The 24,458-nt window shown below is 37.3% G+C and overlaps 1 protein-coding gene across 7 annotated transcripts in view; it reads right to left on the bottom strand.

Moving 5' to 3' along the window:
* Positions 1 to 24,458, bottom strand: part of pard3bb (par-3 family cell polarity regulator beta b) — a 292,683-nt gene that overhangs the window by 42,155 nt on the left and 226,070 nt on the right. For all 7 annotated transcript variants that reach the window (XM_042730941.1, XM_042730943.1, XM_042730946.1 and 4 more), the window contains one exon: positions 9,465 to 9,585. In XM_042730941.1, coding sequence (XP_042586875.1) covers positions 9,465 to 9,585 — 121 coding nt within the window. The remainder of the gene's footprint in view (positions 1 to 9,464; positions 9,586 to 24,458) is intronic.

The raw sequence follows: 24,458 nt of genomic DNA, 5'->3' as shown, positions 1-24,458 counted from the left end.
GCATAACATCTTAAACTTCAGTCTGCTTTTTACAAAATACTCCCATGACTTCAGAAGACATGGACTATAGCACATACAGCTTATGGACTACTTTTATGATGCTTTTTTTGTCATTTTTAATCTATGAACTATGGGCCTGTATGGACCTGTTTTGATCCACAGTATAAAGGAAGTCATACAGGTTTGGAAAGACATGACAGTAATGAAATACATTTTTGGGTGAACTATCCCTGTAATTTTTGTCTGAGAAACTGGAGCTTTTTCTTGTCAAGCTGACAGAATATTTAGCTTCTAATTTCTTTATGTTGAACAAATCTTCACCAGACAATAATGTTTATTCAGCACTACATCTCGTCTAGTAACAAAACAACTCCACATTGTTCATTCTCCGCTTCTGCTATCAGAAAAATGTGAAAAACAATGGGTTAGTGCCTCTATTGATGTAATAAATGGAGCTTTCTTGCATTCCTAGACACATCCCTGGCTTCTCAGAAATTCTCATTTTGTTCAGACTAAAGGGGGAAAAAAAGCCTACCATCAACATAGCATCTGAAAGACTTCCCTAGATAGGGCATTGTCCAAATATTAGTCGTACTTCCACAGTTGTGCTAATGTCAGCGAGAAAAAAAAAACTGTTCTATCACCATCTCAGGAACCTAAAAGCGTCTCCTTCATTACCATTCTGAGTATTTTTGTAACTTGAGGATATGCGCTCAACAAACTGAAGTAAAATTCATTGAAGTTTACTTCTACTGTTCCCTGGCCAAGTTAAATTAAGGTTATATTGCTTAGCACACCATGGTCCCCATGTTGTATTTTAAACTTGAAACAATACACAGGCACAAAGGCCTTTGAATTAACCTCCTCTGTGGTAGTCTCCCCAACACCGGAGACGTCAGCATTTTTCCCCAAATATGTCAGGACAGGAAGCAAAGATGAGAAACAACAGGCTGACCAACCAAAACATTATCTAAGGTTAGACTTATTCATGACATATGGAAGAATAATACAGCTGGAATCAATTACAAAATATCAAATGTCAAAGCAGGGTATTGGACGTCCTTTTTAAAAGGGGAAATTGTAAAGTTTAAGTCGTTATTATAAATCAATTGACAACTACCTATAATATAATTGAGTAACTAGAAGGCAGAAAAGAACGGGAAACCGTATCACTTTAATCCAGGTGAATTATGTCCAAACGGCAGACGAAAACTCATCGGTAGCTATCATGAGCCAGACGCCCTGCTTTGATCGTAAGTGGCCGTGACTGTTTCACCAGATAAGGTGGAAGCACTATGACATGGCGCCTGAGTCAGCATCAAGCTCACCTTCAGCGATAATTCACGCTGGCTCATTCTGCACCTGAAAACCCACCAAGGGCTCATTTACCCTCAGGCTGACAAGGTGAGACAGGAAAAGGAGGGTTTGGAGGAAGTTACAGTCTTTTACAGCTTTTCCTCTTCTTGCCCTCCATTCTCCCTGTGATAATGAACTCACGTTGAGCGCTTGAACTCGGTCGTTCAGTCATGCGTGTTGATGCCGATAATAGAGCGTGAGCGATTACTTCACACACGTCTGGGACTCAGACTCAACAGATATGGCTGAACAGGCCGGGTCGGTCAGAGGAAGAGACGGCAGAGTGTCTCCTCTGCACTAGATGTGCATTCCAGTCCTGTTAGGCAGAGAAAAGGTCCCATTAGGCCTGTCTGAGAAGGTAATGAATACCCGCGAGGTCGTGACCTCTGTTCAGAAATAGTTACATCATCATCAGAGGGGTTACAGAGGCTCCACATCTGCCCCTGAAGCTGCACATGAGAGGGAGAGGGAGAGGATAACAACCCTCATCTGTCTTTATCACTTTCTCTCTGACGCTCTGTGATGTAAGGCGTTTTGAAGTGAAGACCGATTGCTGGTGTAAAACAACATGCTGTCTGAAACTATAAACAGGAGTGTGGGGATTAAACCGTGCTACTCTGATCCTCTTCGAGATAAATCAAGTCTGCTGAAACATTAGTAGAACTTTGCAATAATTCAGTTCTATATTTAGATTAACTACTTGTTGGCCTTTTCGACATTTTTATTGATACAGAATGGTCAATGACATATAGGAGTATCCAAGACAAAGAATGTTGTTAGTTTAAAATACACAAACACATTTCTAGGTCCCAATTTACTCTCTAGGTACTTCTTTTAAACAAGTAATTACCTAGTGACTGTGTTCTGTATACAGTAGTAACATGTCACATTTTATGTACTAAATTAACCTTGCCATTAAAAATGTCCTTGTTACACAGTAATGTGGGCCTTCAGAGGTCCTCTCTGAGATCACTTACCATTTTATATTCCTTGTTAAAGGAATTTTTATTCAGAAATGTGCACTAACTGCAAGACTAAATTCTAACTAACTAAATAAATAAAAGTCTCTTAAGATTGGAGGTGAGCTAACATACCTCCCCCACACAAACAGGATGTCTGTTGGACTCACTTGAAAAGCAAAAGCTGAAATAGTAAGTCTCCCATGATCTGCTGCAATAATCTAGCTCAAAGGTCACTAATAAATGGACTGCAGTCCAGATCCAGAGCCAAGACTGGTTCCATCAGGACAGTGAATTAATTATCACAAATGTATATAATTATAAACAAAGAACTTCATTTTTTTTTGAGAAGTTGAAGCATCTGAAGCGGAATATATTGCATTTGCACAGTAATCATAAACACAGGAAACACTGAATCAGGTTGATATTTCTGCCACTTGATGATTCTCACGCACAGGGATGAGAAAGTGTGTGCTTGTGCTCTCTTAACTTTACGATAACAGTCCAGTGTAGAGTTGTTTATCTAATTCTGTCTGGCCTAGCTATCACACAGGTTCACTTTTAAAGAATTACTATTTTTGGAATATTGTATAATGTAAGCTGCAGTTAACAAACATGGAAAATGTTTTACCTCTTCAATAAGGTTTGGAGTGAATCACAACAAATTAAAACAATTTGGTGAAGAAGACATCCTGAATGTATTAGAGCCAGTGCAGAGCAAGCTGGAAACAAAGGACAAAGCCTGCTGTATATGAGTGAGAAACCTCTGAGAAACAACAGCAGGTTGGTTCAACCGCCTCAGTTGCCAGAATGCAGAAAAAGGCCATTAAAGTCAATTAAGAGGAAAATCAGGCTGGAAATGAATTATCCAGCCCTCTAATCTCATCATAGCCATGTGGTGATCAAGAGGGCAGATTATCACTCGCAAATTACTACAGAGTTCAATGGCTCTCCCACGGGTGGCCATTTTGTTTGAGGTCAAGGTGAAAACGAAAGTTTGCACAGTTTCAAATTCACTGAAAGAACAACAAAGTAAACGATCTTAAAAACTAAAATATTGTACATTTATGACATTAAAGTTAAAGTGCGTAATTTGCTTACTAGCAGTACCAAACCAAATTTGCAAAAGATTAAGTTTTTTTTCTACAGGTTTGCTGAACATTCCATCCATCCGTCATTGGTCAGACAAACAGTTCTACCCTCAAAATCATGTCATTGATTGTGCCAGATTGGGTTACTCTTATTAAGAATTTTTTTTTTTTCTTTTGCATATTAAGGAAGTACAGAAGAAAGCAGGGCTGCATGATTACTCGCATGCGATTGTCATGTGTGTCTCGTCAGCAAAGCCAGTTCTGTGATTAGCAGTAAATGTCCATCACCTGCTTTCAAATGGAGCGGCATTTACTACACAGAACTGTAGTTCACTGACAAGCTACACAATATCGCATTCATAACGTGCAGCCCTAGAAGAAATTATTGTAACATCCAAAAATCACGCATTTCATCTAGATCAGTGTTTCTCGACCCTGGTCCTAGGCGCCCCCCAGCACTGCACATTTTGTGTGTCTCCCTAATCAAACACACCTGATTCAACTCATTAGCTCATTAAAAGAAACTCCAGGAACTGAAATAGGTGTGTCAGGTAAGGGAGACATACAAAACGTGAAGTTTTGGGGAGCGCCCAGGACCAGGGTTGAGAAACACCGATCTAGATCCTACAAAGCAAATTTCACCAATATAGCTTATGATACTCTATTAATTGCTTACTGAAGTAATTCAAAGGTGCCTGATAAAGAGTTGTTAATGCCAGTATGCACCTATTTTTGCCAGCATGTTCCTTCTATTGATGAATGAGAGAACAAAACAGACTCCTGAATGCAATGTGTATATAATTAACCAAAGACAAATACGTTCTTTCATTTTTTTTCCCCATCAAAAACAAACAGAGAAAACTGTTTTATTGGCCCCAGACTATTGCCTGTAACCATATTGAAAAACTTATGCAATAAGTTCTCTGGTTCCTCACTGAATAACCATCCCCAGATATTACATAGTAAGACAGTAGTTGTTTCATCTATCCATTGTTTAAGCACAACTTAGAACAAAGATATAGATTTTCCCTTCAAGAAAATCTGAACTGCACTGACCACTCATAAACACCGAACGGATGACAGCCACAGGCCTTTCTCAGATTGCTTTACTGGAAAGTTTTCCAGAACCAAAATGTTTTGGAGTTAGAAACTCTGGTTTTGCCAATGCTGAAATTTGATCTGATCAAACATTCAAACTGTGTTTGTTTGTGGGTGGGTGGTCTGAGGGCAATGAATTCACAAGCTGAATTCATTACCTAGAATAGCCAGACAATTCAAATGTTTTTTTTCTTTTTTTGAGTAACATTTAAAAAAAAAAAAAAAAAAAAAATCTTCTGAATCTGAATGTGTATAGGCTTTCAGACAGATAGACCAAAAAGACAGACAGACAGGGAAACAGACAGACAGACAGACAGACAGATAGACAGATAGACAGATAGACAGATAGATAGATAGATAGATAGATAGATAGATAGATAGATAGATCGATCGATAGATCGATAGATAGAGAAAAATTTTAAACCGGAACTAATTCTTCAAATTGGATCTCAGGTCATGGTGCCTGTGAAGTCCACAAGACCACACAATGTCCCATTTGTCATTTTCTGTTCATGACTTCACTCCGCACTAATTCCCAAATGGCACCCTCAGCCCTCGCGGCCCTCCTCCCAGTCTATACCCGGTCTGACTTCTACAATCAGATGAAAGTTACACAGCCACTATGTTGAATCAGCATCAATTTCCACCAGGCAAAGGCACTTGTGAGGTTTGTTCAAAAACCCTATGTGTCTGGACATTTAAAGGGTAAAATACACCAGATCCTCCTGACAGCCCTCCAAATCTGCAGGTCTGGGTTCTTACTCCCTGACGTTACTGAGTTTGGGCAGCAGGGTGGACGCAATGGAAGAGTTTACTGACTTATTAGGGTTTCCCCAAGTCCAACGTCTCTCTCTGCTTCAGCTCTGTGGTTTGTATGGCTCCCAGAGAGGAAAAGATGACAATGATTGGCTGGGGGCCATTCCAACAGACAGGAACCTAAACGCTTAAGCTGCATATTGTTAAAGCCCTCAGCTGGGTCTCATGACAACCATGTTGCTAATTTCGATACCTGCTTTTACATTCGAACTGGGATTCAGAGCCAACATCAAAGGATCACATCACATCCTGTCCCTCTTATGCCCAAATCAACCTTGACTTAGTAAGAGCTGCTACCAAAATACGCACAGCATTAAGAACTGAGGTCAAAAACCTGCTGAGAAAAATGGGAAAACACACGAGGGACAGACCGCATCTCGCTCAAACCACAACTGAAGAAACCCAGTGAAATCCAGCACCCGACTGGAGCATATTAAACAAATATTCTCCGCTAGCATTTCAAGGAAAAATATTTCACTACTGGCGATGGGTTTAATGAAAGTGTGACTTGAAAAAATAAAAAGGAGTTACGGGAAAACTCTGTATTTTTGGGATATTTTCTGATTGTGTGAAGAGGAGATGCAGCTGTTGATGTGTGCTGGAGATGGATCTGTATTGGAAAGTAAAGGAAACAACGGCTGGTCTTTAGAGCAAGAGAGAGACACTCTGACAGATTTGTGTGGTTAGTTTCTCATGGACTGCATCATTCCTCTCAGGGGAAACGAGAGCGATTGAGAGAGGACAGTGCTAGTAAATACCGCCAGCGTTGACGCCTATCCCTCATTAGGACCATAGCAGTTAGGCGGCAGTTGGAGCATTATCATACCAACTTTAACTGCCTTACAGGCCCTATAAACAGTCACAAGACTACCATATATATTTTTGGATATATATAATATATATTTTTAGACGCCTCTCCATGGCTCATCGGTTGCCTTCTCACGGCTGATTCCATAAAGAGAGGCCTTTGAAAACATGAACAGCCTTCCTTTTTAATCCTGAAGCCCATTTGCTTGAATTTTTCACTTGGTAAAAATAGTTTATGGAGACATTAGGCACTGCAGGCAACACATAACATAATTGCGTGCTACATAGACGGTGTGGCGTGCATCTTATCTCAACATCTGAGGAATGAACAGCACAGCACCCGCAAGACAGCAACCAAATTCGCCTTTAAGCTTTTGAACTTCCTGTTTGCTATCTTCAGACTTCCATATAAATGTATAATATACTTCTGCATTTATTATGCATTTATGCATTTGCCAGGCTCTTTCATCCAAAGTGACTTGCAGGGCATTCAAGGTATATGTTTTCTCAGTATGCGTGTTCTCTGGGAATCAAACCCATGACCTTGGTGTTGCTAGCAGCTGAGGTACAGGAATGATTCCAAGATGGCACAGGATCATGGGTACAGGTACCTTCTGGAGGACACACATTTGTTCTGTTCCAAAACCTAGTGAGCTGCCTACGTAAGCAGTATTTTAGGGCTTCATTTTAAGGCATTAAAGTCACACTCCCAACATGAAGAGGCAGCATAATTATACCACCTACTAAGACACCTTTGTTTGGCTATATTCTAAGGCAGCATCATATTTACATCTTTCTTGTTATTTAATCTCAGCTAGCCTTTCATTTAATTTACACTCTGTAATATTTACATTATCTACACAAGAAATGTTTTAATGTTTTGAAAGAAGTTTCTTTTATGTTCAAGACTGCATTTATTTGATCAAAAATACAGTAAAAACAGTGATATTGTAAAATACTAATACGATTAGGGTTGCAAGGGGCGGACAATTTTTGGTAAATTTATGGAAACTTTCCAAAAATTTCTGAAGGTTTATGATTCAAAATAAGATAAAAAAAGCAGCATTTATTTGAAACAGAAATATTTTGTAACACTACAAATGTATTTTCTGTCACTCTTGATTAATTTAATGTGATCTTGCTGAATAAAAGTATTAATTAAAAGAATATCTTATAGATCCCAAACTCTTAAACAGTAGTGAATTATTTCATCATTTTTTTTTAAAATTACATTTCAATTTTATCTATTGTTACATTTTTAATTATTTGTAATCATTCTCATTTAATTATTAGTTAGCTTTCTAATTAAATAAAGGTAAATAAGTGCATCCTTTGTGAAGAAAGCAGAATGCACTGTGCCATGCTCAGTGGAGTTAAAAAAAAATGAGATGGTGGCCAAAATAAGATTTAAGAAATGCATACATTTAACTAAATAATGAAAAACAAACTGTTAGTCTAATTAAAATGAACTATTTTTGAATGTGCTATGTATTTTTATGCTTACCAGAGTTTCATCAACATGCTAACATCAAACTCTTCTATGTCTGATAGGATGCTTCCTTAAAAAACAAGTTCTTAGGAAGTGGATAGCGACTAAACCAAAGCCATTTGGAACATACACATTTACATACAAAATTAATCACAAATTCCAACCCTAATATCCATCAGGAAATCAGCACAGCTCACAGGTGAACTTGTGTTCACTGAGACAACTACACCACAGTCATGCCTGAGCAATCCAGTCACTGAGTCAGCACAGAAATTCATGGAGTGGTCGAGCAGTCATCAATCAATGTCTATACACACTTTATATCAACCCTACTGTAGTCCTATAACACACTTACACAGAGCAGTGATGAACCAGTAAACACCGCGAAGCTTCGCATAAATACAAAGGAAAAACATCAGTGGTAGGCTCCTCTGGCAGAGAAAAGCTAAAACATTTACTGGAAAGCAGGATTGTGTGTAAACCGATTTGCTTGTGTGGCAATAGCTGAACGCTTCTGGTTCTGGAACAGCCCGACAAAACAAATCCCAATCCAAATCACCTTTTCCGTTTCTCTGTGTTTACCAGGAACATCCTTGCGGGTTGATCGAGTGAGATATGTACAGATATGTCCATAAAAGGGCTAAATCTGAAAGCAGACGAGAGGCAGCAATAACAATAGGCAGTCATAATGTGTCTGTCATGAGGAGTATTATTTATATCTATGGTGTAGACTACATCACAGTCACAGAAAAGGGTGTGGAAACTTCTGTGAATGTCTCTCCAGGATATGGTGAATTCTCTCATGTTGCCTTCAGGCAATCGTCATCATTTCCACAACGCAATCATCAGGCCTGTAGGTAGTTCCAAACCATTTCACCGCGTGAAAACTGCTCACACATTTCCTCTTATGCAAAAACGCCGGCTGATAACTTTGTTTTGCTTTGACGCAGCGAGTGTTTGTTTCCTTCAGTAGCTGAATAATTAGCACTGAATAAATAGATAAATAAGCACCGACGAGCAAACGAATAAATGCAGTGTCGACCTTAATGAGCAGGCTCGTTAGATTGGGTGATTGCTGTTTGGAGTTCGTTTAATTCGATCTGCCTCTCTAATCCCACAGCCTGCGATGCTTCATTGTTCACCGCAGCTCTTACAAAAACAGACGCTAGCTCATTTGAATTTGAGAGGTATAACTATTGATCTCACACAAAGGGAATTACTGTGTGTTCTGAGAGAAAACAAATTACGCTGGTTTGTCCCAATCCTAATAAAGAAAGGCGCCAATGTTTTTTGTGGAAGTTTCTCCTGATTAAGAATGTTAAGGCTGTATTGTTGAATTGAGGCAGTATAGAGAGATACTGAGGCAATTATCCACTCTGATTAAGGGAAAGGTAAAAATGATTAATCTTGATAAAAATGATATCTTACTAGCCATGAAACTCCATTGGTTTTACTTTCATAAATACACTACCATTCAAAAGTTTGTATAACGGTTTCCACAAATATATTAAACAGCACAACTGTTCAACATGGATGATAAGAAATGTTTGTTGAGCAGCAAATCAGCATATCAGAATGATTTCTGAAGGATCATGTGACACTGGAGTAATGGCTCCTGAAAATTCAGCTTTGCATCGCAGAAATAAATTACATTTTAAAATATATTAAAATATAATACAGTAATTTGATCTGCCTTGGTGAGTATAAGACACTGCTTTCAAAACTCCAAACTCAACTTAAACCAATTACCAGCCACTGTCGATTTAATTTAAAGTCAGATTTGACTTGCACTAATGCTTGGCAATCGTTAATTTTGGAACCTTCGTGTGTGTGGGTTTGATGTCTTACTCTGTGCTGGTCGTACTCTGGACCTCTCCGTCGGGCCTCCAGCTCCTCATAGGCTGGAGCAGTTCCCTCTCTACGAGCCTGAAGATACTCCCTCCTCAGCTGCTGGATACGGTCCATACTGCTGCAAAAACACACAAACCACTCAAATATTAAATTAATGAAAAAAATGTGCTGCTGTGGCATAGTGGCTAAAGATCTGGGCTGGTAACCAAAAGGTTGTAGGTTCAAAATCAACTTAAAGATTCCAAATGCAAATTCAATTAAATTCCCAATAAATAATCACAATAATTATATCATCCAGTCTTTTATGAATAACATGGGTGGGGGTTGGTTTACTTCGTTTCAGACACAGCAAACAGATATGAGTGTTTTTTAAGAGTGTAATAAAATAGCTCAACTTTTAAAAACATGTCAAAAGATCCTTGTGTTTAGTTCCAATTAGTGAAGCTCTATCTATCCCTTGTGACATTTGAACCTGCAATCTTTTGCTTACAACCCAGATCTTCAAAGACTAGGCCCCACCACCCCCTAACATCCATCTCCTACGCACCAATACTATTTCCAATACTATTTCCCATACACATTTATAGACTTACAGTCATATGCGCAAGATAACACACAATCTCCCCCGACCCCGGCCCACTCACACCCATCCAGAACAAAGAGTCACTATCGATCTGACCTATACATCATGTGATGGATAAAAATCCAGAAGCCCAGTATATCAGGCTGTTGATATGTCTGGATTGTAGCCACTTAAGGAGGAGGCAGACTTGGGTCTGGATAGGCTACGGCTCTATCATCTGCACTTATCAGAAACAACAAGGTGATGACAACTGAGCTAAAGCAGACAGAAAGACAACACTGTCACAGATAATCAACAGCCCTTTGATACAAGCCACTTCAAATCTAGCCAGAATCACATAATCTCACACACACACACACACACACACACACACACACACACACACACACACACACACACACACACACACACACAGAAGATTCAGAATGATATTGTCATTTAAGAAAAAGAGACTATGATGCAGTTAAAAAAAGAAAAAAAATACAAAAAAGAATAAATGAGTTAAATTATCATTTTTTTTTACATTTTATAATTGAAACAAAAAATTCTAACATTTGCACAATCTCATGTAATTTCAGTCCTGTTTGACTTATTTTCTTCCGCATAACATAAAATGAGATATTTAGCTATAATGTTCAAGCTGCTCTTTTCATGAAAGTGAATGGAGATTAAAAAAAAGCACTATAAGAGTATCATAAAAGAGGTGTTCTATATTTTGAGTTTTTTTTTTTTTTAAGCCCTTTGATAGCAATGTGAGAGGAAAGGATTGAAATCTAAGCTGTTTTTACTTAATATCTAATGTGACAGTTGTGGTCACCATTTACAATCATTTTATTGCAAAAGAGCAACTTGGACTTCCCCCTTTGCGTTCTACAGAAGAAAATAAGTTGAAAATGAAATGAGGATGAGTAAACGTCAGAATTTTTACTTTAAATTCTATAATATTAAGATTTACCTTGTATTGTGTCTTGTGTGTGTGTGTGTGTTTTTTTTTTTTTTACTGGAGCAGGGGTCTCTGCATCTTTTTCCTCAATGTTCATTTTTAGGTGAACTATTCCTTTAATACCATTCTACTTGTACAAAGCTCAATAAACATTTCTGCTTTTCCAGACACAGCAAAATGACACGCTTATCAAATGTTCAAGAGGGGAATATGTTATATTTCTCCTGCTCAAATATTGTGTTGTGGCACAGAACTGTGGAAGTGTGACTTGGGAGATAAAGTCCTGTCAGTCATCTCACAGCTTCTAACACACAAACACCAAAATCAATCTCTCAGCGCTCGGCTGACACAAACACAACCCTTCCACAACTGTTGCATCCCATTGTCAACACACAGAGCCGAACAGCCATGCCCACCATCTCAGCGAGGGGTAAATGCAGCGATCAGACGCTGTGGGTGAGGATCCTATCGTAAACTTCACACATCAGACAGTCATTTTTCAGGGCATCAACCCCTGGGGGACAAAGCCAGCTGTCTATGTACTATGAATGTGCAACAGAAAATAAAAGGAAGATAAAAATGTGAGAAAAAAAAGGGCAACACAATAAGCTAAAAGACTGTATGCGCAATAAAACATTGTTTTGATACCCTAAATGGGATGAAGCCAACAATTACAATGACACTGTAAAATAGAGGAAGCACATTGTTGAACTAGCATAGAAAAGCAAACACTGTCTCAACTATAGGCACGCCTTAATAAAACGGCAATAAATTACATCTCTATCCTGATGACCTGAGTTGTTTTGTTCTTAAACAGTTGAAACTGATGGGCAACAAGACATTTTGTTGACAGTCTAGTTTTCATTTTTGCAGTCTGTGAGTAGCCCCTCCCACCGCCATAGATCACTGTTTGCAGTGTTGCAATTGTTTTTTAAAATCAAAACGAAAACAATAATTTTTGGTAATTGAAATAACACTGAAATTAAATAGAAATATTGCATTAAGAACTTAAAGGGGTCATATGACATTGCTAAAAATAACTTTAATTTGTGTATTTGGTGTAATGCAATATGTTTACGTGGTTTAAGGTTAAAAAAACATTATTTTTCAATTACCGTACATTATTGTTGCTCCTCTCTGCCCCGGCTTTCTGAAACGAGCCAATTTTTACAAAGCTCATCCTTCTGAAAAGTGCGGTGTGCTCTGATTGGCCAGCTATCCAGTGCGTTGTGATTGGCCGAATACCTCAAGCATGTGACAGAAATGCCACTCCCCATACCATAAAACAAAAACACACACCATCACAATGACACAGCGGCAACTGCAACACCAAAACAACAACAAAAATAAAGGTAATGCCTTCTTTCTTTGCGTAAACATTTGGGCAGTGTTACGCTAATCGCCCAACACAATGATGTAGATATGTGGGCGCACGTTTAAATAAGGCGTTTTAGGACGGCGTGGACGAGTCTTAATTTTTATAAAGAATAAAAGGGAGTAGTACCACTATGGAATACTATGGAAGAAGTACCAGCAACTGTGGGAATATGAGGGTGAGTATATTATTATTATTATTATTTTGGGTGAACTCTCACTTTAACTAATAGTAAAATTAAACCTTATTGTAAAGTGTTATCCTGATATAAGTAAGTTGAAGTACTTTAATGACAAACGAAACTAAACTAAAAATAAAGCTAACTAAAAATGTAAAAAATTATTTAAAAAATGATGAAAGCACAACTAAAATGAAAATGAAAATAGGAAATGTATATAGAAGCTAATTCAAAATATTCAAAAAAAAAATAATGTAATGGCATATAAACAATACTAAAATAACACTGATTGGCAACACAGATGAATTTGAAACATTTTACATGCAACACAGATGCATAAAAAAAAAAAAAATCACATTCACTTTGACAAAGGAAAAAAAAATAGTTAAGTCGAGGTGTAAATATGTGCTTACAGAGTGAAATCTCTCCCTGAAGAAAACAGACTTGTTTTCACAATAAAACTACAACTCTACAACTAGAGAACAAGTAGTACTTTCATCAAAAACAAGTGTAGGCTGACCACTCTACAAAATTCCCTCATTCTCCCTTTAGACGGAGAACACCAAAATTCAATTTACTTTTTTTTCATGTTCTTGACCAATCAGATTAACTGAGAGAGAGAGAGAGAGAGAGAGAGAGAGAGAGAGAAAGAGAGCAAAGAGTGTGTATTAGAGAGAGAAACTTGGAGAACAGAGGGTGAATGAGACAGTAGAGGGATTAGATTAAGACAAAACAAATTAACATGTCTTTTTTAAAAGCTCGTTAGGGAGACAGCACGAGTGCCAGGCATTCCAGAGGGATGATGCTGTGGGAACGGGCCAGAGCGAGGCGACCCGGCGGCCACACGCACACTCCAGCTCCCGTACAGAGCAAGCTGAACCCGGACAGTGAGGTCTCAAAACAAACCAACTGTCTACGCAGAACAACACACACACTCAGGGACACACAACAAGAAAGGTCCCACTGCGGATTAATAACACAGACCCACACACACACAAAAAAAAACGGGCCGACTTCTCTCTCCATCATGCGCTGTCATAAACAGCCTTTTTCATCTGTTGTACTTTCAGGAACAATAAAGATTTGTGTGACTCAAGCAGGCCTTATGTTGCCACTGCTGCTGCAGTCCCAGAGGTGCTACTGGGAAGTACGCATTTAGACGCACACAAAAACAAAGCAGCACACATTTCTTTCATGCATTCAACATTTTCCTTCTGCTTTACCATGACAAAGCCAGCTCAGATTGTTTCCGGACTCTGTCCAACTAATTGAAACCACATAACATATCTACTATAACAATCTGCATTTACAGATATAAAAAAAAACAGAATTAACACTTTGTTAATTGTATGGTTGTCAGTTGATTAAATATAAAATTTTAACATGCTGTTTAGCTCTTATTCAGGAAAACTTAATTATGCGCAAAATTTTAGTTTTGTCAGAGCATGAATGACACAGCAAAACATATGTGCATATCTAAAACAGATTTATATGTCTCAGAACAAATTAAAAACAGATTACATTTTCTCAAATTCTGCATCAAAACAAAATAAAATTTCAAATTTTTCAAAAATGTTAAAATATTAAAAACTATAATAGGATGACAGTATAACACTTTTCAATGCTAAAACAAACAAACAAAACTATAATATTAAAACTTACAAAGAATCTGCATTTTGTCTGTAATATTCAATGTGATGTACAGGACAGTGCATTTTTACAGCATGTGTTTTTCCTGGGAATTAAACCCCTGACCTTGGAGTTGCTGGTGCCATGCTCTACCAGTAGCATGAAACATGAACATGAAAATAATAAATATTATTGATCTTATTGTGCCATGAATTAATTATGGGATATTGGTGGAGGCCATGGTGGAGGGAAAAACAACACATTACAAGTTCAACGAGTTACGAATGCAGTTTCATATTCACTTCAGTATCAGCCATTAAAAATAGCCACACACACACACAAAAAAATAGCCCTCTCCCACGTGGGAGAAACACTCTGAGGCACCAGGGCAAGAATTGCAGTGCAGCACAGATCGGGGTGGACAGCAGCAGGTCAGGCAGACAGCAGCTCATCAGAGTTATGCCCCTGTTACAACCCTTCCATTTTTCACTTCTCAATCTCAGTGATTGGAGAGCTGAGAGAATAGAGCGGGTATGTGTGGCAGCATCCATCTTCTCTTCCACCATACTCCCTCACGGCTACTTTACACAATTTATGAGGCACATAACACACAAAAAAAAAAAAAAAAAAAAAGAGAGAAAGAGAGAGAACAGGAGATGAAATCACATGCAAGTCTTGATCCAAATCTCGTATTGATTGGAACAGTGAATAGGGCCATAAAATACCAATACATAAAATATTATGACCTTTTACAGCTAAACTGAAATTGACTACAAAAGAGAGCGATGGTACTATGCATAAAAACCTGCTGCGGCAGTTGTACTTCACAATAATGGTGTCTGAAATGGGCCGATGCTGTTGATTTCTTGAGTGTGTGAGTCTTTGTGGGACGACGTGCAAAACTGGAGGTCTAGACCAGTGCATTAATTCATGTCACAAGAATAGTAGGGTCGTGACAACAAACTCAACTAGACATCGCCTACCAAGTCTTTCTGAGAAAGAGTAATCCAATAATAAAGTGAGTGAATCCATTATTAGATATTAGAAACTTAAATCTGTGTTTAATCATGTCTTTGGATATGGAGACAAAGAGACCACAGGAGAGTTACAGCATTGCTATGAAATGTACTGGAGACCAGTGGCTTTACCGCATGCTGTTACAATATTGCAACAGCTATAATATTGCAACGATATTTTGGGTAGTTGACATTAAATTAGAATTTTTATTTTTTTTCCTCCTGTGGTGTCATGTAACTAAAAATATAATTTCCTCTGTAATTACTAACTATGCAGTGACCTCATATTAAACCTCATGTTTAAAGACATGGAATATTTATACTTAAAAAAATAGGAATCACTCTAGTATCATTTAAAAATGAATACATTGAGGGAAAATGTGATTTAAAATGGTGAAAACCTAAACAGATATGGTGACCAGCTACATTTACTAATATAGATATATTTGTACATCCTAACCTAAAATTAATTTACATTAATTATCACAAATTTTATTATTTTATTATTATTATTTTTTTTTTATTTTTTTTTATTTCTCACAGCACACACTCTCACCAATTAAAAGTAAATCAATTATAAATACTATAATGATTAATATTTAAATATTTTTGCACCCTAAGTTAGTAGAGTGCAGTGATTTTATTTCTGTTATTTCATTTAAATATAAAGTTATACACATACGGCACTGGAATCAGCTTCAAGCAAAATCATTCCAAATATAAGGATCTGAGAACACACGACACAACAGAATAAATCAGCTTTGCTCTAAAGGTATTCGGCAGTTGCACAAACCACAAACACGCACACACCATAAAGCACCAAACATGTGCATTTATTCTCAGCCTGTGGTTCCCAAGCAAGCCATTTCCCCTGCAGCGTCTGGGCTCCGTAGTTATGCTTTCAACACTCCATCATGCAGCCATCATATCCAGAACGCCTTAATTACTGCTGCCATTTTGACTGAGCACCCTCCTCACCCTCCAAATGAATAACACCATCAATGTTTAATAAGGGTCCTGCTCTAATCAAAGACACAGGCACACACCTCTCACTCAAATACACATGAATGCACATACGCTCACCCCCGAATATACACATAGCCTGCAGTTCCAAACATAATCATAAACTCAGCTGGTCACGCACAGAGGGAACCCGACATTAATATGGCCACAGGCTATGAAACAGGGCTGATGGAGGGAGAGCGAGGGAGAAAATATGTTCAGAATGGCATACTATAATACTACCCATTTACTACTATTTTTGCAGTGTGTATACAGTGGATGGTATACAAAAGTTCTGTATGCATGAAATGGATGGAATACAGCAAAATACTTGAGCATGGTATAGCATATCCTACAAAGCAATGTGCTAATCTTGACAACCCATTTTAAGTGGATCAAATTAACCTACCAAAGTTATGGTATTACTTGAAATATAGCAGAAAAAAATATGTATATATTTTCCATTGTCTATTAGGCACACCAAGGCTGCACCTATTTGATCAAAAAATGAAGCAAAAAAATACAATAATAATAATAAAATAAATAAATATTATTAGTTTTCTATTTTAATATATTGTAAAATATATTTTATTTCTTCTATGACAAAGCTGAATTTTCAGCAGCCATTACTCTAGTCTTAAGAGTTTTTTTTTAATTATCAATTTTAAAAATTGTTGTGCTGCAAAATATTTTTGTGAAAACCAAGATACATTTTTAAGGATTCTTTGATGATTATGCCAATTTATTTGAAATAAAAATGTTTTTTTTTTAACATTATAAATCTCTTTACCTTTTGATCAATTGAATGCATCCTTGCTGAATAAAAATATTTATTTATTTATTTATTTTTAAAATCCTACTAACCCCAAAATGTTGTATGTGTACTGTGTACATAAAATGATATAGATAAAACAAATTTGCTTTTGCTTCAGTGCAATCATTACATTTAGGAATCAACATGTTGTCTTCATGTCATACTAAATATTTTTCTGACAAAGCATTAACAATCCGAAAACTTGGAAATTAATAGATGCTTTTATATTTTAAAGGGTGTCTTGTAAGGGGATCATCATAATAAGGGGTAAAAATTAAAAATACAAAACAGTAAGAAATAAAACATTAATTGCTGATTAAAAAATTCTAATAAAAAACATATACTATATCGTATCCAGTGTAGTACACATACTGTGCAGTAAGCACTGAGAGTGGATCAGAAGAATGGGAGAGTGGTGGTGGGCGGCAGAGGGAATCAAATAAGGGCACTGGCTCTCCGGATAGCGTTTCCTCCGATAAGCTGAGCCACAGCACCTGGTGACTAAGAAAGGCTTAATTTGCACTCTGCTCTTTGCCTCACAGAAGCTCATTCTACAGGAGTGTTACAAGAGAAAGTTCAATAAAGGGTAAAGATATTTATTTTCTCTCTCTCCCAGTGGCAGGGGAGTATGGCATTAACTACAGCCAATGGTATCGATTCCCTTGGGTCAGCGACGTGTCTGTGCGACTGCGATGAGGGGGGGATTTATTGTTCGGCTGTGAAACAACAAGAGTTGTGATTTTATCTATTAATTTCATACTCAAGTGACTGGGTAGTTGGCCGGCATCCCACGGAAACTGAGATATGGGAGATATTAAACGAATGGAGTCGTTAATAACGTACTGAGAAACCTTGCCTTAAAGGGATAGTTCACCCCAAAAAATAAATTCTGTCATCATTTACTCACCCTCATGTTGTTCTAACCTCAAATAATTCCTATTCTTCTGTAAAATCCACAAGAAGTTCAGCAGAATGTTGAATGTTTTGTTCCATGCAATAAAAGGTTGATTTTGATTGCTTTTATTTTTGTAAGTAGCTCTGGATAAAAGCGTCTGCTAAAAGACTAAATGTAAATGTAAAAGCAATTGATGATGAGGGCTCCAAAAAATAATAACCTCAATACACAAACGGTCCAAAAAAATAGTACCATAACTCAAGGGTTTTAAACGTTTTAATGCAGACCCCACTTTTATTATATTATATTATATTATATTATATTATATTATATTATATTATATTATATTATATAACAAACATTTTTTATTATATAATTTCAAGTTCAATAAATGTATTAAAAATGTAGCATTAAAACAATTCTTTTTTTTTTCTTTGCCTACTAATAAATACATTTATTTATCAGATGTAGACTTGTAGTGCACAAATAACTACTTTTTTTTTTTTTGTCTATTTAGAAGCTAGACAGCCGTTGGTCCCCATTCACTTACATTACATGGAAAACCGCAGCATGAACATTCTGCTAAACATCTTTTATTTTGTTCATCTATTTTGTGTCCATGCAGGTTTGGAACATCATGAGAGTAAATGATGACAGAATTACACACAGACGCACACCATGCGATATGTGTCGAAGATCTCAGCTCTTTTATCCTCCATCTTGCCTCATTCACATCTCTCTGTTCATCTCGTCACCCTGTGGTGAACAGTTTTCCCCTCTTTGTCTCGACAAAACCCCCTGCTAGGTCTGAGGGCGGCCCCTCTCTCTGTCTATTAATGGTTTAATGCTGGAAAGAAACTTCAGGTCAGCAGATCTTAAGAGTTGGATAAATTATGGTTTAAAGCTGGAGGGGCACGCATAAATCCAGCGGACATGTCTGCTTTGGACAATGGAGACACAGACATCAAGAGAAACGCAGAACGGAGGCCGTGTGGCACAGAGCAATCCATTCCTTCATCTTTGAAATGGATCAAGAAACATTGTAGGTCGTAAAAAGAGAAAGATTTATAGACTGTAAAACGAAAGACATCAATTTCTGACCTGGAGAGCAGCAGAACAGGGTAGAAATGCTGGAATCGACACACGTACACACTAACGAGTGTGCATGTGTAACACACTGAGGGCCGTCGAGGGGAATCTTGATGTAATCCACCAATTTGATTCAGAGAAGCTCATCTGGTTGATAATCGGCATGCTTCTGTCAATCACACGCTCCCAAATCAAAAATCAATTCCATTCAAGCACTCTTTATCATGCCTGTTTAACACACATTATTACCATATTACCCCAGGCCAACAACGAGAGCTCGAGTGGGTAAGTACACCTGAGAAAGCAGCTGAAGAAAAGACACTGTAATCTGAATTTACTAAACAACAAAACCCTGAGGACACAAAGAAGCTTTATGGATCCGAGCAATAAAGTATGAAAGGTCATGCGACACAATAATCCATGATTAAATTCAATATAAAGTACAGCCTTGAGAGCCTTATTGCATATATAACTTAGTAAATGATTTTTACTTATTGCATATAACTTTGTAAATAAAACATAATACAGCACTAGCACACTCAGGGATCTAGAGAGAGGCAAAAATGTGTGACAATAATTTAAAATCTTGTTCTCATAAGTGACAGACAATAAAAATGTATCCATAAGCACTTTCAACACGTATTTGCTGCACAAAACAATGCACAAATAATGAATAATGCCAAAGTTTCATACCATTAAGTCAATGGGGACCAGCAACTGTTTGGTTATCCACACGACTGACAGAATCAAATTGAAACAAATCTATACTTAATACGAAAACAAAACGGTCCTTGTTTATGTAACTTAAATCGTAGTATATATACTAAAACATCTATTCATAATAGCATGCAGCATTAATGTTTGCCTGTAAGAAGATTTGAATCCGATTAACTGAGGCACTTCAGAACAATCATGTTTACAAGAGTACTTCTATAATTTGTCAAAGAAAAAAACATTAATTTGCTTCTTAAATGTTTCATTTAGGAGTCAGCGTCTACCCCATTGTTGCTGAATCCTCCATTTCACTCGGAAACACACCAGATTAACAAATAAAATAGGTTGTGTGACATGTCGATTTAAAAGGATATTGTGCAGCAACTTACACAGCAGTTAGATTAACAGGTGTTTAACTGCTAAGCGTGTATTTTAGCAAGTCTGGAACGCTGTGTTGATCAGCATCAGACCTAAACTATGCATCTAATAAAGCAGCATTAAATCTGTAAGTGTCACATGGAATCATTCAATCATTTACATCAGAAGAGACTAAGTGCACCCTTATTCCCCTAACCTGCTGATGAAACATGACCCATATCAAGCAGGCAAGAAAGACAAGCAATCGTGAAGACGACAGGGAGGCCACGGATGCCATAATGGACACATCCGTGTCTGGACGAGGAGAGGAAAGAACCGGATCTATCAATTTCCAACAACTCTCCCCTAGAGTAATTTTGCGGCGAGCTTCGGCGCTCTAATTGGTGGACATTTTCAGAAATGAAATTTGACAACAAAAGATAGCTGGCAATGACAGGCCGGCTCCCAGGCTCCCTAACCAGAAGTGACGGCACTTTTTATATGCCATCTGCAATTGAAGAAATAATTAGAAGTATTTTGGCTGCTGTAACATTATTTGGACAGGCCATCAACGTTCGCCGACCCCTCCTGCGTCATCTTGTTCACAGGTGAAGCTCACTTTGTGCTTGGACTGTTTCATTAAAACACCAGTCACACCGACAGGCAGAGTGCATTCTGGGTAGGCAAATCTGTGTCTAAGAGTAATGTGGTAATCAAGTCTTCTATCCTCAACCCTCAATTCTAAAATTGTGCACCTCCAAAAAGGTCTAAAAAAGAAAGAAAATAAAGCATTTGCCTTTCAGTTCAATAAAGCTGAGATGGAATAATGAGGTGAATATAATTTAAATCTGCAATTTCTGCTTTTTAGAAATAAGCTTTCACATCCTCCTGTTTCCAAAAACAGAACGGCACAGTATGCAGCGGCATGACTTGTTGCTAAGCTACAAGATGCATCTAGAAGAAACCGCTAAGTGAATGCTTTGTGTGAGCGCACACACGTGTGAGCCTGCTTTTTTCTTGTATGTGCTTCAATGGGAGAATGATGTGGAATTGCTTTTCTTCAATGAGTGACAGGCAGGAAGTTCTTGAACAAATATGAGAGGAGGAAATGCAGAATGAAAAAGGGGAAAATAGAATGAGGGAAGTGCATTGAGAGGAAGAGAAAAGCTTAGGGGCGGAACGCATGAGTAGCACTTGTCCGGTTCTCCAGATTAGGCCAGATGAATCATAAGGACTCAGAGAACCCAACAAACCAGAAGAGGCTTCCTCTATACGCTTTCATTCTCAGTCTTTCAAAGCCTATTCACACAAAGTCTGAACTTTCAGGCACAAAAAATGTATAAAAAGATTCCCAAAACGAACATTGAACCCCTATGACCTTGTTATAGAGTGTATTTTTATTTGGAGGTTTGCTGATTAATAGGTATCCAACTTTTTCTGCAAAACAGGAAGTTGCGATCAGAGACAAATCTCAGGTAAAAAAAATAAAAATAAATAAATAAATAAATAAATAAATAAATAAATAAATAAATAATAATAATATAAACAAATAAAAATGAATTGCTATCTTCACTGTGATTCCTGCAATTGTTTTTTTTGGAAGCCAACCTTATCAGATTAAAAAACAAACAAACATTGGATGTGAATGTCTCTACTGCAAAAAATGTTTTTTCTATATTCTATACTGTAAAGTTGTAAGCTAAAATCTTCTCTTTTAATTTGCATGGTGTGTGTTGTAGCTATTTAAGGAAGTTTATTTTTATTTTATATTATTTATGTTTAAATATTATTTGTGTAATGTTTTGTTTAGTTCAATTTGCTAATTCAGGAAATTGTAAATGTCATAAGGGGTGGTAAATCGGATGGCAGTATGCTGGAAGAAAGGAAGCGGGTCAATTTTTTGACCACTTCATACGTTTTTGTTTGTAGAATCCCTTTTTTTTGGAACGAGTTTCGTTTGGTATAATTTGTATTTTAATTATAATATGTTTTTTTTGTTGGTCAATTATTGAACAATGAAGAATGAATAAACATTTCATGGAATGAAGTGCGTTTAAGACAATGCCTGCTACTATGCTTTTTTGGCCAAAACAAAGGCCGGAACAGTATGAATTCAATCCCTTTAAAACAGTGGCACAACAGTGGCACAACAAAAATAACTAAATAAATAAATGAATAAACAAATGAAATATAAATGCTAAAGTTAATTATTTCTATATGAAAAAAATTTAAAGTACATACATTAAATACATAGGAAAAGTTTACACAATTTTAGGTTTATTTAGGATAATATAATTTATTAAAATATTAATTTGTGTGCAAATATATGTATAAATTAAAAATATAATATTTAAATGTTTATAATTTACATGCTATTATTATTAATACTATTCCTATTATTACATAACGTATTAATTATAATATTTATTAATATTTAAAAATGAAATTTCAATAAAACATTGAAGCCTTTTTAGACAGACAATTGGATGACTGGTCAACCATCTTGCCCATTTCCAACACGGTTACCTACATTCCTTTCAGACACATTGAAAACACATTAAACCCTCATTGCAGGAGGGATGTTGAATAAGAGAGACAGAGAAGCGGTGTCAGGCCAGGGAAGGGTTTGCAGATACAGGGAGACACTTAAGGGAGCGGGCTGGCACTCTTTAAAAGCAGCCGAACGCGCTTGCAGCTCTCATTCAGCTCAGCAGAATGGCTGATTAATTAACGGGCAGAAAAGCACTCCAGTACTCACACAACCAACACTAAAAGCTTTTCTTTCTCCATCTAGTGATTTCTATAATTATTTTGATGGCGAGGCTGCGCTCCAGGCCTCAAGAAAGCGGGGAAGGAGGAGGTGGAGGGAACATGCGGAGAGACGAGGAGGAGAAAGCCCTAACTGTGTTTTTTATATAGGCCAAATCTTTCAGTGAGGTATCTGGGCACAATGGCTGCTGATGGGGGACTTGAGTGGACATCGGTAACCTGTGGAGTAGCTCTTGATGGGTTTGTGCCGTGTTTTGGACTGACCCTGGTGGGGTTACTTTGAGGACTGGAGGACTGGAGGACTGTTTGCTTAGGGCAGTGTGGGGGCTATTGTTCTCGAGCACATCCAGGACACGGCATTCATACAGCTAGCTAGAGCACCGAGTGGAGAGCAGGAAACCTTGTGGACCCCTTCCTCCTAGCTCTTATCAAACCGATTCCCTACTTTTTCCTCATATGTTTGTCTCTAGAAGTGTTTTTGGAGATGTGGAAGCAAAGGTTGGCAATCTGCAGCTCTCCATTGGTCTCTAAAGAACTGGGTTGCCCCTGTGCAGATAATCTGAGCCACCTGTCTCCCTCATCCCTCTCTATCACTGGAGGGAACAATGATTATTTTTTAATTGGAGCGGAGCAGAGCTCTGGAGAGTCTGGTTGTTATAGTAACTTTCCACGCTGAGTGCGGTGGGCCTCTTCAGGGCTGAAGGAGCAGCTCGCTGCGGACCCTTCTTCTCACAACCAATGCCAAATAGCTCGTCGATTGCTTCTCTCTCATGAGGAGAACCTCAAGAGCCCCTCACTCTTTTCTCCCACCACATTCCCCACGTCCTTCACCTGCCTGCCTCTCCACCGCTCCACAGCGCTAAGATGAAAGGAGGAATGGAGAGGGGAAACGAAGGTCTCCGGTATTGGTTGTTTGGATGATAAGAGTTTTATGTCTTAGATTTCAATTGCTCAAATCACTTGCATTGGCATGAGTCATATCTTTTGTATAATTTAAATTGGTATTATTTTTGTATTCATTTATACAAAAAAAAAAAAAACAATACTTCTCAAAAGTTTGGTGTGGTGTATTTTCCACACCATACTTTCTAATATGTTGATTTGCTCAAGATGCTCAAGAAACACTGTTTATTATCAACTCTTACTCTTATCATTATGGAAACAGTTGTGCTGCTTGTTATTTTTGAGAAAACATGTTTTTCAGGATACTTTGAACAACAGAAAAACCTAAAGAACATTTTTAAGAGCTTTGAGTTTCTTAATTAAAATTTGTTTTGATATTTATTATAATTTTAGGGCATAAAGTCAAAAGTGTCAGAGTGAAACAACTGTTCTGATATTATAATAAAAAAAAAAACATTGTCACAAGGCATGTGGTATATGAAAATATACTTGATGGATAAAACACATGCCAATTTATATATATATATATATATATATATATATATATATATATATATATATATATATAAAAACTTTTATTAAAATTTGAAACTAACATGAATACAAAAAGATCATTGCTCAAATATTGGTGGATGTGGTTTAATCTAGATTTTTAAAGATTTTGTCCCTCTCATGAAATCATGCACACTCTTCTGTGTCACTGACCCTTAAACCATGCACTGCA

This window comes from Cyprinus carpio, chromosome B9, assembly GCF_018340385.1.
Source record: "Cyprinus carpio isolate SPL01 chromosome B9, ASM1834038v1, whole genome shotgun sequence".
Lineage (NCBI taxonomy): Eukaryota > Metazoa > Chordata > Actinopteri > Cypriniformes > Cyprinidae > Cyprinus > Cyprinus carpio.
This window is presented reverse-complemented; position numbering and strand designations above follow the sequence as displayed.